The sequence below is a fragment of the Danio aesculapii genome, chromosome 3, assembly GCF_903798145.1.
Source record: "Danio aesculapii chromosome 3, fDanAes4.1, whole genome shotgun sequence".
NCBI classification, from domain to species: Eukaryota; Metazoa; Chordata; class Actinopteri; order Cypriniformes; family Danionidae; genus Danio; species Danio aesculapii.
This window is the reverse complement of record NC_079437.1, coordinates 50,243,841-50,259,654: the sequence shown is the minus strand read 5'-3', so window position 1 is coordinate 50,259,654 and position 15,814 is coordinate 50,243,841. Positions and strand designations below refer to the sequence as shown.

Genomic DNA, 15,814 nt, shown 5'->3' with positions numbered 1-15,814 from the left:
ACACCATCAGCTGTTTTTGTTACTGTCAAGATTTAATAAACTATTACAGCTCAGTACAAAATCTTATGTCTAATTTGTATGTTTTGTAGTAAATCGTTGTGTTATAAGCGGGATAAAGTATATCTAGTCAGTTGTTTTCGCAGAGTAAAGCCTGTTAGATTTTATTCTGGGATATGACAACCCTTCTTGATGTACTTTATCCCTTACATGAATTATCTTTTGTACACAAATTCCTACAGTGGCTTAATGTATTAAAATATCTTTACTAAAATGTATTTCCAATGCTGCATGGTGGCGCAGTGGATAGCACGTTTGCTTCACAGCAAGAAGGTCGCTGATTCGAGCATCGGCTGGTTAGTTAGCGTTTCTGTGTGGAGTTTGCATGTTCTTCCCGTGTTGGCATGGGTTCTTCAGTTTCCCCCACAAGTCCAAAGACATGTGGTATAGGTGAATTGGGTAATCTAAATTGTCCATAGTGTATGAGTGTAAATAAGTGTGTATGGATGTTTCCCAGTGATGGGTTGCAGCTGGAAGGGCATCTGCTGCGTAAAAACATATGCTGGTGAAGTTGGCGGTTCATTCCGCTGTGGTGATCCCTGATTAATAAACGGACTAAGCCGAAAAGTAAATGAATGAATGAATGTCTTTCCAATACAAGCATGTGATAATAAAAAGGCAAAAAAATGTGGTTTGCAATTTCTGTTTACTCAAGTTTAAAAAAAAATTTAAATATTCACAAAAGGCCATTTCTTCTGTTCTTCAATGATCAGAAGTAAGAACAATTTCTGTATCTCAACCATATTGAACTTGCAAAAAATCCTCAATGAAACATTCTTTAATGACAACATCAGAGATCACGCTAGTCCTGTCATTATAGAGTTTGGAGAAATAAAATTAAATCAAATGTAAATGAATAAAAAATTAAAAGTACACTCATTTAAATATATTTTAAATGCATTTAAAATGCAAGAAATATATTTCATACAGTTTGCAAACATCTAAAACAAAATAAATCTCATGAATATATTTAAAGAATCATGTATGTGATCATTTCATTTTTTTTCAGAGTAATAATGAAATGATTTATATTACTGTGTTTAATAATTCCATAAATATTTTAATGAATTGTACATGACCATTTCAATAGTCAGGTCAATAGAATGGACTATGAAGTCACCTTGTAGGCTAATCGGCTGCTAGCATAATACTGGTTCCCTCGATAAAATCCCTATAGGATTTTCCCATAGGTTTTTCGAAGATTGCAAACAATAAGCTCTGAGTTCAAACACTGTTCATTACATATACACATTTTGTCCAACCGGCTAATCCTCGCACGAAAATACAACTTTTACCACTTTGGGATCTTAGATGCATACGGAAGAATTAAAAAACTAACATTAGGCTATAAATGGACTACAGCGCCTTCAGGACGCTCGCCTGTGACGTCAGCACCACCCTGCTACAGACAACTTTTCAAGTTTATTTTTAGAAATATGTTCTATGACAACGATTTACTCTTTCTCTTTATTATATTATAATCCAAGCTATATATTATAAACAAATAAATATGCAAAAACACATCTGTGTAGATCTACGTGCCTTTTGGATAGTTTATGGGGAAAATACATTTTGTTTTGCTTTACGTTTGTTGGAAAAGTTTTAAAACTGTATGTATACAGTAAATGTGTATTATCTTAAGACATATTTAAAAATGTGTATCGCTCGCGTGCATACAGCCCACTTACCTTTGAAACTGACGACAGAAATGAGGCGTGAGGGAGTTCCATCATGGACACAGAACAACATTCAATATTCTTTTTTTAATATGTTCTTTTTTCTTACAAAGTACAGTGAAAAGCACCCCATACAATCACATATGCTGTAAATTTTAAGGAGGAGCATAAATACTGCAGTTATTATAAAGTTAAATGTGTCCGGATGAGGAAAAAAAAAAAAAAAAAAAAAAAAAAAAAAAAATCGACAAAGTCAATTGATCACGTTAAAATGACAGTTAATATGTATGTATTTTTTACACATTTTTCACACGTTTGCATTACTGAGAGCAGGAGAGAGACAGGCAGTATATCCATAATATCCTTTAATTAAAATCAATGATCACCAAATTAATCGGACATGACAGATTTACAAGTGAAAGCTATACTATTTATGAAAATACTTAATTCACAGAAAAATCCAAATACCCAACACAAGCGAGCTGCATTCCAGACCAGTTTAGCTCCATGACGTATAATGTCTCCAACACCGCCAGTAGTACCATTTAGCAACTTGATAGCAACTGTCTTTTACAGAAGCGTAATCGATTTAAAAAATCAAGAGTGTGATGTGACCGATGTGTGAAACTAACTTTGGTTTGTGTTAGCTTTAAACCTTAAGCAATTTAACCGAAAGGCTATTCAAAATACCCATTGACTTTTGGATGACGGAACCAGAACTGCTAAAATGCTAACTCGCTTCCAGGTTTTTGCATACAACTTGACATCATAGTTCCTCCAATCTATTAATAGTGATAATAATGACCATATGATTGTAAAGCACTTACATTTTAAAAGCGCTATAAGAATGCATTCATTCAACAAGATTTAGGTCATTATAATAAAACTAAATGAATGTCATTTCCACAAAAATAAAACCTAGAGAAAAGCACAGATCCACATCTCACACGAAAAATTGATTTACATTTATTCAGATGTGTTATTTTAGTCAAAGTTGTAGACGTTTTGTAGCATTAATATAAGGATATAATGAATATTCATCATTCATCTTAGAGGATTTTAAATAAAAACACTTTATAATCTATGCTAATATCTATCTATGATTCAGTTTCACTGATGATCCAAAACCAACAGTAAACCCAGGGAACAGTGGCTGGGTGAATGTGGTCTGAAATGTGTGAATCAGGCTCATTCCGTTAGACGCGTTGTAGAAGGACAGAGTTCCTGCACCTACATCCACATATACTCCTATTTTACAGCTGTTAGGCTTTACAGTTAGATCAGACTGAATATTATTGTGCCAAAATAAATATCTGTATGGAGAACAGAACAACCCCCAGGAATGATTATTACCTCCAAATGCACACTCATTACCAGTTCCTGTCCTGCTGATGCTCTTATAAGACGCTGCTATACAGACACCTTTATCTCCACTCCACTCGACCTCCCAGTAACAGCGTCCCCGCACTCTCGCTGTACACAACACCTGAGGCCAGTCATGAAATCTGTCTGGATGATTAGGATATGGCTGCTCTGTTTTAGTACAAGTAACACTTTTTTTTTTCTTAGACAGACATTTGTGAGCTGTGTTTAAATCCAGAGTGAGCTTAATAGAATCTGCAGGAGAGAAAAAACATCAGAATCAGCAATGATGATGATTCTGCTTGATTTTTTTTTATTCTTTGATATTGTTCATTTGGGATTGTACACTTTTATACAATCATTTTATTTCTATTTAATGTAATTATAATTATAATAATAACAATAACAATAATAATAATTAATTGTATTTATAACGTGCTTTTCTTAAACCCAAAGCGCTTACAAAACAGTAAAAAACATCAAAGCATAATCAAACAATAAAGAGACAGTGAAAATAAAAGTCACAAATTAAAAACAGTCCTAATAAGGTGAGTTTTAAGTAGCTTCTTAAAACAGTCCAAGGATCCAGCATTCCTAATGTTTGTAGGAAGAGCATACCTTAGTTTCGGTGCATGGTACGTAAATGCCTTACCTTCCATGATGCTGAGTTTACAACAAGACTGATCAAATAATGAATGTAATTGAGCAAAACCATGAACCGCTCTATATGTTAAAATCAATATCCTAAAATTAAAGCGGGGCCTAACGGGTAGCCAATGAAGTTGTTGGAATACAGCAAAGGTGTCACATCCAGTTCCTGGAGAGCCACAGCTCTGCACAATTTAGCTTTAACCCTAATTAAACACACCTGACCAAACTAATTAAGCCCTTCAGGTTTGTTTGAAAGCTACCGGTCACACTAGAGTTTGTGTGTGTAAATTCTCTTCCATGGCGCTGCGAAAAGGGCAGTATTAAACAAAATAATTAAACATATAAAAAAACAAGCGATGGGTCCATATTTTAAGTTTCTGTCCAGAGAGGTCATGTTTTGATCTTTGATTGGTCTCACGCAATCACGTGATGCAATTTCGAAGGTCAGAGTTCACAAAGCTTGAACTTTCCAATGCACCAAACTGCGAAACGTGTCGCACGAGCTTGCGTTTCCGGTCTAGTAGGGGCCTCGAGAGGAAGGATGGATGTGGCGTATGATTTAAAAAGCCGTTTAGTTAAATGTTTAAAATGAGGCTTCAAACAGAGATAAGCATCAAAAAGAACATCAAGAAGAGGATGCACCTGCATAGAAGGTGATAAAAAAGAAACTGTTAACGTGAACTGTTAACGTGAATTTACTTTACCTCCTAATGATAAAAGAAGTACCAATCAATAAAATCTTGTTTTTAGAACTATTCAGTTTAAGATATTTATGTTGCATCCAGGCTTCATTTTCAACCAAGCAAGCATTAATTAGCGTACTATGTTTCTTTTGCATAATATTTTTTTTGCATTTTGTTTCTAAAAAAATTTAATCGAAATAATGGACCACCATGTATTTCAATATACTGTAAAAGCATTTTATGTTAATAGAAATTAACTAATTAAAATTAGTAAATGAAGAAAAACAATATATAATAATTATAAAATCCATAGGTCTCAAACTCAATTTCTGGACGGCTGCAGCTCTGCACAGTTTTGCTCCAATCCTAATCAAATACAGCTGATCCAAATGATGAAGGTGTTCAGGAGTAAGCTGCGGTCACACTGGGCTTTTTTCTCCCATAGACTTCGATTCATACGCACGCGAATGCTTCAGACCGGAAACGCAAGGTCATGCGTCAAGTTTCGCATGTTGCTGCGATGCAAAGTTCAAGCTTGGTGAACTCTGACCTGCGAAATCGCATCACTTGACTGCGTGAGACCAATCGAGGATTAAAACATGACCTCTCTGGACAGAAATTTAAAACATGGAGCAATCGCTCGCTTTTTTAAATGTCTAATCATCTGGTTTAATCCTGCCCCTTTTCGCAGCACCGCACGACAGAATTTCGCACACACAACCTCTGGTGTGACCGCAGCTTTAAGCTACGGTCACACCGGGCTTTGTGTGTGCGAAATTCTGTCGTACTGCGCTGCGAAAAGGGGCAGGATTAAACAAGATAATTAGACATTAAAAAAGCCAGCGATTGCTCCATGTTTTAAATTTCTGTCCAGAGAGGTCATGTTTTGATCCTCGATTGATCTCACGCAGTCAAGTGATGCGATTTCGCAGGTCAGAGTTCACCAAGCTTGAACTTTGCACCGCAGCAACATGCGAAATTTGACGCATGACCCTGCGTTTCTGGTCTGACGCATTCGTGTGCGTTTGAATGGAAGTCTATGGGAGGAAATGTCAAGTGTGACCGCACCTTTAGTCTTGAACACCTTGATTAGTTAAATCAGGTGTGACTAATTAAGGTTGGAACAAAACTGTGCAGAGCTGGGGCCCTCCAGAAATTGAGTTTGAGACCTATGATGTAATCCATGTAACCACTACATTCCTATGCTTTAAGGTGCGGTCACACTTGACTTTTCTTCCCATAGACTTCCATTCATACGCACGCGAATGCGTCAGACCGGAAACGCGGGGTCATGCGTCGAGTTTCGCATGTTGCTGCGGTGCAAAGTTCAAGCTTGGTGAACTCTAACCTGCTAAATCGGATCACTTGACTGCGTGAGAGCAATTAAGGATCAAAACAGGACCGCTCTGGGCAAAAATGTAAAACATGGAGCAATCGCTCGCTTTTTTAAATGTCTAATAAGCTTGTTTGATCCCGCCCCTTTTCGCAGCGCCACACGACAGAATTTTGCACACACAAAGCCCGGTGTGACCGTAGCTTTAAGGTGCTATATTTCCTCAGATACTGAAAATAGATGTCATTATTTACTTTAGGTTTTTATTATTATATAAATGTATTGATTATTAAAGACATTTTTTTGTTTGTTTTTCAAAATGTATATTTTTGAATGACAATTTGTGTATCACTTTAAAAGATTTTGAAAGATTTTTGTGACCCATAATCGATTTGAAATATACAGAGGGGTTGTAAAGTATTCAGACCAGTGCTGTGACACTCTTATATTTAACTCAGGTGCTGTCCATTTCTTCTGATCATCCTTGAGATGGGTTAATCAGTATAACCAAACACAGCTTGGGGCTTTCAAAAAAGGTGGTTTAGGTCCCGTTTACACTAGTACGTTTAAAGCTGCGGTCACACAGGGCTTTTCCTCCCATAGACTTCCATTCATACGCACGCGAATGCGTCAGACCGGAAACGCAGGGTCATGCGTTAAGTTTCGCAGTTTGCTGCGGTGCAAAGTTCAAGCTTGGTGAACTCTGACCTATACATATATAAGTGTATTTGAAATGTTGTAGTTTGTATTTGTTTCATTTGCAATAACTTATTTGAATTTAAATGTATTATCGTTCTATTCTTAAAGATGTTTTGTGCATAAATATTTACTATTAAGTGACTGTGTTTTAATCATTATTAAGAGGTTAAGTGAAATAAAATGGCATCAAATTACAGCAGGTAAATGTTAACATTAATTTGATTAAGCTTTAACTTAAGACTTAGCCTGAGAGTCAACCTGCCCCTGGACTCAAATGAAGGTGTTTCAACAACTCTTCCTTTAAGCTTTGCAAGTTTTTAAACAAATAAAAACAAATGTTTATTAAACAAATATTAAACAAATATTTATTTATACACATTTATGTCTGTCTGTTATGTCTATATTATGCTATTTATTACACTTTGTATTATAAGATTATTCAACGTAATGACGTAACGTTTTTCCTAATTATTTTATGACTATTTGGTTTTTTCAAATCAAGTCCACTTAGTCATTCATAGCATTAATCATCATTTATTAAATTCCTCTCTATATCTCTGTCTATCATGTTTTCATTTTCTATAAGAAGTACATAAATGAGTTTTCTGCTTGAATTTACTTACATTGTAGGAAGTCTTTCCTGGTCTTGGGAACAAAGCTGGTTACTGAAAATCAAAACACATAAACAGTATTTCATTTGTATTTCATTCTAAATTTCATTCTATATTTCGTCATTTCTGAGGGCAGGTGAATCTCCAGGACTTTACCTCTGTCTAAAATCATCTTGACCTCCTCTTTGCACAAATTCTCCAGTTTGTTTTTCAGCTGATGGACAGATTCTTTCATAGCATCAAAACAGAAGAAAGAACTGAAGTAACCATCTGTAGATTCAAGAGGAGCTGAGAGAGACTGAAAACTCTGCAGAAAACACAATTCCAACTCATCACCTCTACTTAACACAATAATCAAATCCTGACAGAAAAATATGGAGCTAGTTTAGTATAAAGTAATTCACGCAAAATACACGATGTACACATGCGTAACCAAATTCACGTGCATAAAATATTTACATATTCACAAAAACAATTCACGTGCACAAAATAAAAATACATATTCATAAAATACATTTCACAAATACAAAAGACCATTAGCAAATGTATAAGAGTGTACAAAAAGTTTTGAATGTTTAAAACTTGCGAGTTCATCCTGAATGAGAATGTGCAAATCCTCTTTCACGTACGACTCCCCCTGGTTACGTGTGTGTGTGTGTGTGTGTGTGTGTGTGTGTGTGTGTGTGTGTGTGTGTGTGTGTGTGTGTGTGTAAGGTCTCAAAACTCAGGGCTTCTGGTAGTACCTAGAATAGCAAAGTCGAGTAAAGGAGGTCGAGCCTTCTCATTTATAGCTCCTAAACTCTGGAATAGCCTTCCTGATAACGTCCGAGGCTCAGACACACTCTCCCAATTCAAAACTAGATTAAAGACCTATCTGTTCAGTAAAGCATAAACTTAGTGCACCACTTAGGGGGCTTCCACACAGGTTATACATCTTGCTGATATACACTGTGAACATCAGCTACGCTAATTATTTTCTTTATTCTCCATTCCCACCTGGGGATACTCTTCCCGAGGCCCTCAGACTATGCAGAGTCACTGATTCGATCCAAGACCAACGACGAGATGATCCCAAGGTTTCCATATCCTGGACCTGGCCGAATCCTGAGCAGCTACTGCGATGGTCATGGAAGAGTGGAGAACATGAGACTGATTCCTGTGACGCTCCAGAGACAGACGAGTCTTCGCTGAGGCCAGCTTCCAGCCTCCGCCACTGAGACTGCAGCTCTGCACAAGACGTTTGGCCAGCGGAGAAATTAAAATGGTCGTGCCCAACTGAGCCTGGTTTCTCTCAAGGTTTTTTTCTTCACTTCCGCCTTTAGTGAAGTTTTTTTTCCCTCTCCGCTGTCGCCACTGGCTTGCATGGTTCAGGATCTGTAGAGCTGCGCATCGTTGGATTTGCTCTTCAGTGTTTGGACTCTCAGTAGTGATTATTAACCCACACTGAACTGAGCTCAACTGAACTTAAACACTACAAACTGAACTACACTGTTCCTATTTACTGTGACCTTTTATGTGAAGCTTCTTTGACACAATCTACATTGTATAAGCGCTATACAAATAAAGGTGAATTGAATTGAAAAGTGTGTGTGTGTGTGTGTGTGTGTGTGTGTGTGTGTGTGTGTGTGTGTGTGTGTGTGTTTAAGACTGACTATTAAATTCCTTGACTTTCACTGATTAAAAACGTAATTAACAAAATTATCAGTAATTAGCCTATTTGCTTGTTATTTTATTTGTATTATTTGTCATCTGGGTCATGAATAACTTACCGCACACACAGAATAACATGTGGCTAATGAAAAAAAGAGAAAAGGAGAGAAATAAGTTTACTACAGACTGTGATATAAGCAAATAAACACTTAGTTTATGTTGTCATTTTTCATTGTAATTTTTTTTTAGTTTCTAGCATAATAAAGAACAAAATAAACTCATAAGAATCATTTAAAATAATTATTTATATATTTATTACCGAATGAGAGGGTATATTTTACATTTTAGGCAATTAAATCACAACAACAGCCTGTTTACGTTCATTAGGTATAATGTAAATTAAGTTTTTAATCAGTGGAATTTAATAGTTCTAGCTTGAAGCCTGCGCATCTCTTTCTCCATCCGCTATGCTGGAGAGGTACATGGAGCACAGAGCGGGTGACCTCCAATACAGCTGAAAGTTACGAGTTTGTCTGCTTCTGCCAGAACAGTCTCAAAAATACACACATGTAACCAGGGAGAGTCATACGTGAAAGAGGATCTGCACACTCTCATTCAGGATGAACTCGCAAGTTTTAAACATTCAAAACTTTTTGTACATGTTTATACATTTGCTAATGGTGTTTTGCATTTGTGAAACGTATTTTATGAATATTTATTTTTATGTTGTGCACGTGAATTGTTTTTGTGAATATGTATAAATATTTTACGCACGTGAATTTGGTTTTACGCACGTGAATTTGGTTTTACGCACGTGAATTTGGTTACGCATGTGTAAAATGTGTCTTTTGCGTGAATTACTTTAGATACTAAACTAGCTTAATAGAAAAAATCGCTGATTATTTTCTGTTGAGCTCTCCTGTCACTGCAGGATCGTGCGCAACTCCCCTATGATGCTGTTCTTCTCAATATCTGTTACCTGCAGGAAATGGACATGTTCCTGTGTTTGTGAAAGCTGCTCCAGCTCAGTGTTTCTCCTCCTCAGATCTTCAATCTCCTGCTTCAGACGCTCCATGTGTCCTTCAGCTTGACTCACTGCAGTCTTTTCTTGATCTCTGATCACCTGTGTGAGCTCAGTAATTTTTTTCTGAATGAAGCGGATGAGCTCAGTAAAGATCCTCTCAGTGTCTTTCACTGCTGTCTGTGCAGAGTGCTGTTAAACACATCAAAATCACACGTGTGAGACAGGGTGAGCTTCAGAAAGACATCCGGGGCTTGAGGAGAGTCAAACTGAGACTCACCTTTTGAGACTCCACTGCAATTTTCAGTTTCCGAAGAGCTTTCTCTCTCTGCTGGAGCTTTATCTGCATCTCCTTCAGCTCTTTCTATAGGAAAAACAAAGAACGTCAAACTACTGTCACAAAACTAGCATTTGCTTAAGCCATGGTCATACAAGACTTTTTGCCCTAAAGACTTCCATTCATACACACGCGAATGCGTCAGACCGGAACTGCAAGCTCATGCGACAAGTTATGCAGTTTGCTGCGTTGCAAAGTTCAAGCTTGGTGAACTCTGACCTGCAAAATCGCATCACGTGATTGCGTGAGACCAATCGAAGATCAAATCATGACCTCTCTGGACAGAAAGGTAAAATATGGACTAATCACTAGGTTTTTAAATGTCTAATCATCTTTGTTTTGCCGTACAACAGAATTTCGTTCAAACTTGACTGTGACTGCATCAGAAAGCATGATTATTGGACAGGTGTGCCATAATACGGCCCTGTTCACATGAACAGGATTTTATTTTTTCAAAACAGCACTTTTTTTCTATGGGGCTTCACTGTGTCCACACAAAAAATATTGAGTATTGGGTGACTAAAACCAACATCTTCTAAGAACTCTGACCAGGGTAAAAAAAATTGAATCTCTGGGTACAGTGTGTTAAACATTAACAAATAAAAAATTTGATATATTCATTAGATTTACTACATTTTAAAATAATTGATATGGGCAAAATTTAGTTTGTTTTTATATCAAATATTTTGGTTATAAAAATATTGACTGTACACTCTCAGAAAAAAGGTACACAGTGGTACAAATAATGCTCCTTAAGGAACAGTTTTGTCCCTTTGTAAAAGTTGTACCTACCTACTTAAGTTGTAGCCATAACTGTTCTCATAAAAAGGTACATAAGTACATAACATAAGTGTTAGACAACTCTTCTTTATTAAAATAACTATGAAAATAAATATGACTAGAAAAGCAAAGTGATTTTATAAATAATTTCCATATTAAAACAAGACTCATCACTGAAAAGCATATGTTTAAAGAAACTCATAAACATTAATTATTAAGTTCTATAATACATAACAACTGGTAAAACAAAACTAAAGGTGTTGTAAACTAAATGTTTAAAGCACCTATGGTAAAAAATCTACTTTTCAAGCTGTTTGGACAGACATATGTGCATGTATGGTGTATAGACTGTCATATTGGGGTGATATAAGCACACCCAGTGCTTTTTTTTTTCAATTTAACAACATTAAATACGGTGGACCACTTGGAGCGGTTTTCAAACCGACCGCAACTTTACGTAGGAGAGCGGTCCCCCCCCGTCCACCAATATTGATTGACAGGCGCGTCATCATATCCTCAGTTTGTTGATTCACGTCCGCCATTTTCAGCGCGAGTCGAAGCAATATCATAAAGGAACACCCTAGCTCTATTTTTAGATGCAAGGCTCATTGGGCTCAACACAAGAGCAATATTCTCCACATTATCACTCTAATCGGAATTATTGGTTGTATCTTCAGGTAGGTTTGCAAACATGTGTACTTCTCATTGAGTCTACCTTATACTTCAGCCGTTTGCATTTCTCGCGATCCCAGAAGCTCCCTGTGATCTTAACTAGCATGCGTTTTAGAATTCTAAACATAGGTTTCTATCAGGGTACACTTAAGTTGACGTCAGAGTCGGGTACATGTACGACTGAATGGTGATCCTCTCACTCCAGCTTTTTCTCTGTCTGCCTGTCAGACTTTGTTGCAAACGCAGAGCGGGTGAGCTCATGGCCCCACCCCTTGTTACGTTGGTGAGAAGCCGAAACTAATTTACGTGTGAAGCAACACACCCATAAATCAGCGAACTGTGGACACGCCCCCAACATGACACTTTTTAACACATTATAATAAAAAAAATCTGAATTGTGTTTTAAACTGAACCTAAACTGGCACACTCAGAAGAACCATAATATTAATATTAAATCAGAAAAAAGAGGTAAACGATGTGCCCTTTAAGGGATTTTTAACAAACATTTGGTAAGCATTTTCTGATAAATACATTTTCACTAATGATATTCACACCTTTTGGCATTTGCTTTGCACTACGCACGTGAGCCGGCAAAAGGCCTGCATTTGCAAGGTGATCATGCAGACATTTTACTATTAAGAAACTAATCAAACATTGTGCATATCTCGTTACAATACTTTTGCATAATTCTATTTTTGTTTTAAAATTAAGTCAATTAAATTAACTTTAAGTGATTACAAAGTTATTGTGTGGAAATTGGAGAAAGAAAAATGTTTTATATTGTTCACGGAAGAATGTATTTCTGTAACATTTTTATGAAAAGTGTTGTAAAATGTTTAGCAAAAAATAGATCTTTTGATTTATGTTAGTATTTTTTATTCTTTATTGTAAATGGAAAATGTGCATTTATACTAATAGAAACTTTGGTAACATTTTATAATAACTACACACTATAAATCATTTATTAAGCATTAACAAATAGTTAATGCATTATCTGTAAAGCATTAACTCTACATTAATAAGCGTTAGTAAGCAGTTTATAACTGCAGCTACAAATGCTGTATTCTTGACTTACAAACATATTTATAATGTGCTTAATACTTGTACTTTCATACTTTGTTAATGATTTATTTTTCATTACTAAGTTAAGTATCGCATTATTTACAAACCATTTGTATTTAAAAGTAATTGAGGGTTTTTATGATAATTCAGAATGATTTAGTAAATGATTAATAAACTATTGAAATCAACGTTTATATGTCTTATTATTCAGGCATATTTTAAGGGTTACTATTTATGTTAATAAATGCTTTATTAACTCAACTTCATCTAGTTTTGTGGCCTAATCTAAAGTGAGGACTATTTATGCTTTATAAATCCCTTATAAATGACAAATAAAGGCTCAGTTAAATTCTAAACAGGAAAAATGACATTATTCATTCCTTTTAATTTAAAGATACACAAAACTGTACTTCAAATGAAAAAAAAATCTTTGCAACCTTATCTAAAATAAAATTACTGTAAAGTTTAAACATTGCATCTTATTATATTGTTAAATTATTATATTATTGTTGTTGTTTTATCCAGTTTTATGTCTTATTTTGACACTCCTGTTATTTGGCAATGTTTAAACTTTACAGTAATTTTATTTTTTAGAAAAGATTGCAAAGATTATTGTTCATTTGATTCTGAGCCTTTAATTGTCATTTATAAGGGATTTATAAAGCATAAAAAGTCCTCACTTTGGATTAGGTCACAAAATTTCATGAAGTTGAGTTAATAAAGCATTTATTAACATATTAGTTAACTATTAGTATACGCCTGAATAATAAGATATGTAAATGTTGATTTCAATAGTTTATTAATCATTTACTAACTCATTCTGAATTATCCTAAAAACCCTCAACCTCTCTTAAATACAAATGGTTTGTAAATAATGCAATACTTAATTTAGTAATGAATTCACTAGATGCTAATGCTTAGTAAATGATTCATAGTGTGTAGTTATTATAAAGTGTTACCGAAACTTTTTTAAAAACATTGTTTAATATGTGTATTTGATGTTTTAAATTTACTGAAAATAAATTGATGCATTTTGGATAAAGCAAAATGCCTTTAAATAGTACTTGAAGGAACACATTTGGCACTGTTAAGGTACACAGTGTCTTGTCACTGTAGGGGTACCTTCATGGATCAGATTTGTACCTTTGATGATTGTACATTATTGTATCTACAGGTTTTAAAAAACCAAAGGTACATTTTGGTTTCTCATGGTACAAATCATGTCCTTAAGGGTACAAACTGCAATAGAACAAATTTGTTTCTTTGTCTTAAGGTACAATTCTGTTCCAAAAAAGGTACTGCCCCAGTGACAAGGGTTTGTACCTTCTTTGGTACAACATTATACCATTTTTTTCTGAAAGTGTAGTATAGACAGATGTAATGAGCCTGTTTCTAAAATTAGGCTTTTTGGTGGGTTTTAAACAAACAGAAAATTGTTGTTGTTTTCAAATAAACCACACATTAAACAATTCACTTTACATAATCTCATCAGTATTGTATTTAAATTAAAATAGGGGTGCGTTTCTCGGCACAACACTGGTGGAGGTACAACAACTTAAATAACAACGTAGACACAAAACGAAAGTTTCCATCTGGAGCTCCTTCTTGGGACTCCGTACTTGTAAACACTCGCTCCATCGGGCTTGCGGCTCTAAGCACCATCCACATTCATCAGCACTACCAAGCCGACTAATCACAGAGCTTGCGCTGTGTTGTTGCAGTTACATTTTTTAAGAGGTGCACATCAGCATCAGCCACGGCGAGGGCTGTGTGACAGCATGAAGGCTGTGCTGGACCATATACATAGTCTTGACACAGAAGTATAAATCAGCATTCACCCTCTTGGGCTTTATTCTGTGATAGCACCTTTTGGATATATTTTATTTCTAGCATAATCTAAGACATCAGTCGTTCTTAAAATTAGCAATAGTATCTGGATGCAGCCTTTATAATGTAAGCTGAGATTGTCGGACACAATGTACTCAATAGACGTCACTGTAAGTGGTAGTGTTAGGGGTGGGGTTAGGTGAACCCATTGAAAAGCAATGCATGCAGTGCAGACCGCTCTCAAAATTAGTGACTAGAGTCATTTTCACTTTATATGCACTTTTAAATATATATTCTATTATATATATATATATATATATATATATATATATATATATATATATATATATATATATATATATATATATATATATATATATATATATATATACATATAATAGTATACTGGTTACTATTTACACCTGTGTAAAAACTAAAATGAGTCTTATTTGAGAGATCATATTTTTATGTTTCACAAAAGAAAGAAAGACAAAGCAGAGAATGATGACTGATTGTCGTTTTAGGTGAACAATCTCAACTCATACCTGTTTCTCTGTCATCTGTTCTGCTGTTGATACCGTTTCATGGTTTTTATGTTCATACTCCATACACAGCTCACAGATGCACTGTTGGTCAGTGATACAGTAGACTTCCAGCTCTTTCTCATGTTTCTGGCAGATCATGTCCTGCAGTCGTCCAGTTGCATCAACCACTTTGTGTGGTTTACGAGAGTGAAATCCTCATGATTCTCAAAATGAGTTTGACAGTAAGATTCCTGACACTGCAGACAGGACTTGACGGCTTTGTATTTTGTTCCAGTACAGGCATCACATTGCACATCTCCAGCTCCAGCGTAACAGTCAGTAGGAGGTTTAGTCTTCTTGAGCTTCTCCACCACTTCAGCCAGCATGGTGTTTTTAGCTAAAGCAGGTCTTGGACTGAAGGTCTGTCTGCACTGAGGGCAGCTGTAGACTCTCTTCTCATCCTCTTGATCCCAGAAGTCTGTAATACAGCTCTTACAATAACTGTGTCCGCAGTGGAGGGTCACCGGATCCTTTAGGAGATCCAAACACACTGGACACATAAACTCAATCTGATCCACTGAAATTCTCACTTCTGCCATATTACTGAACAAATATAAAGGCACACAAAGACAAAACAGATCAACTATGCTTAAGTTTCGCTTTCTAAAATAGCTTCCTGCTTTTGGAGTCACATAAGTTTCCCTTTCCCAGATTCTGAAATAGCTTCCTGCTTTTGAAGTCACATGTGTAAAAGAGGTGTGTCTGTAAAGCAGTTTCATACTTCCTGGTCAAAGGTCAGGAGATATACTAATTTGACAATTGCAAATATTTATTTTAGTTCTAGCAATGGATCTAGATGGTATTGGTCA

At 35.7% G+C, this 15,814-nt stretch overlaps 1 protein-coding gene across 1 annotated transcript; it reads right to left on the bottom strand.

Moving 5' to 3' along the window:
- Positions 1 to 2,085: 2,085 nt before the first annotated feature.
- ftr41 (finTRIM family, member 41) lies at positions 2,086 to 15,804 on the bottom strand. The gene is given in 7 exon segments (XM_056454193.1): positions 2,086 to 3,350; positions 7,085 to 7,126; positions 7,229 to 7,379; positions 9,702 to 9,935; positions 10,024 to 10,107; positions 14,967 to 15,154; positions 15,157 to 15,804. Coding segments are annotated over 7 exon segments (1,791 nt in total). The 5' UTR covers positions 15,725 to 15,804; the 3' UTR covers positions 2,086 to 2,826.
- Between the last annotated feature and the right edge of the window lie 10 nt (positions 15,805 to 15,814).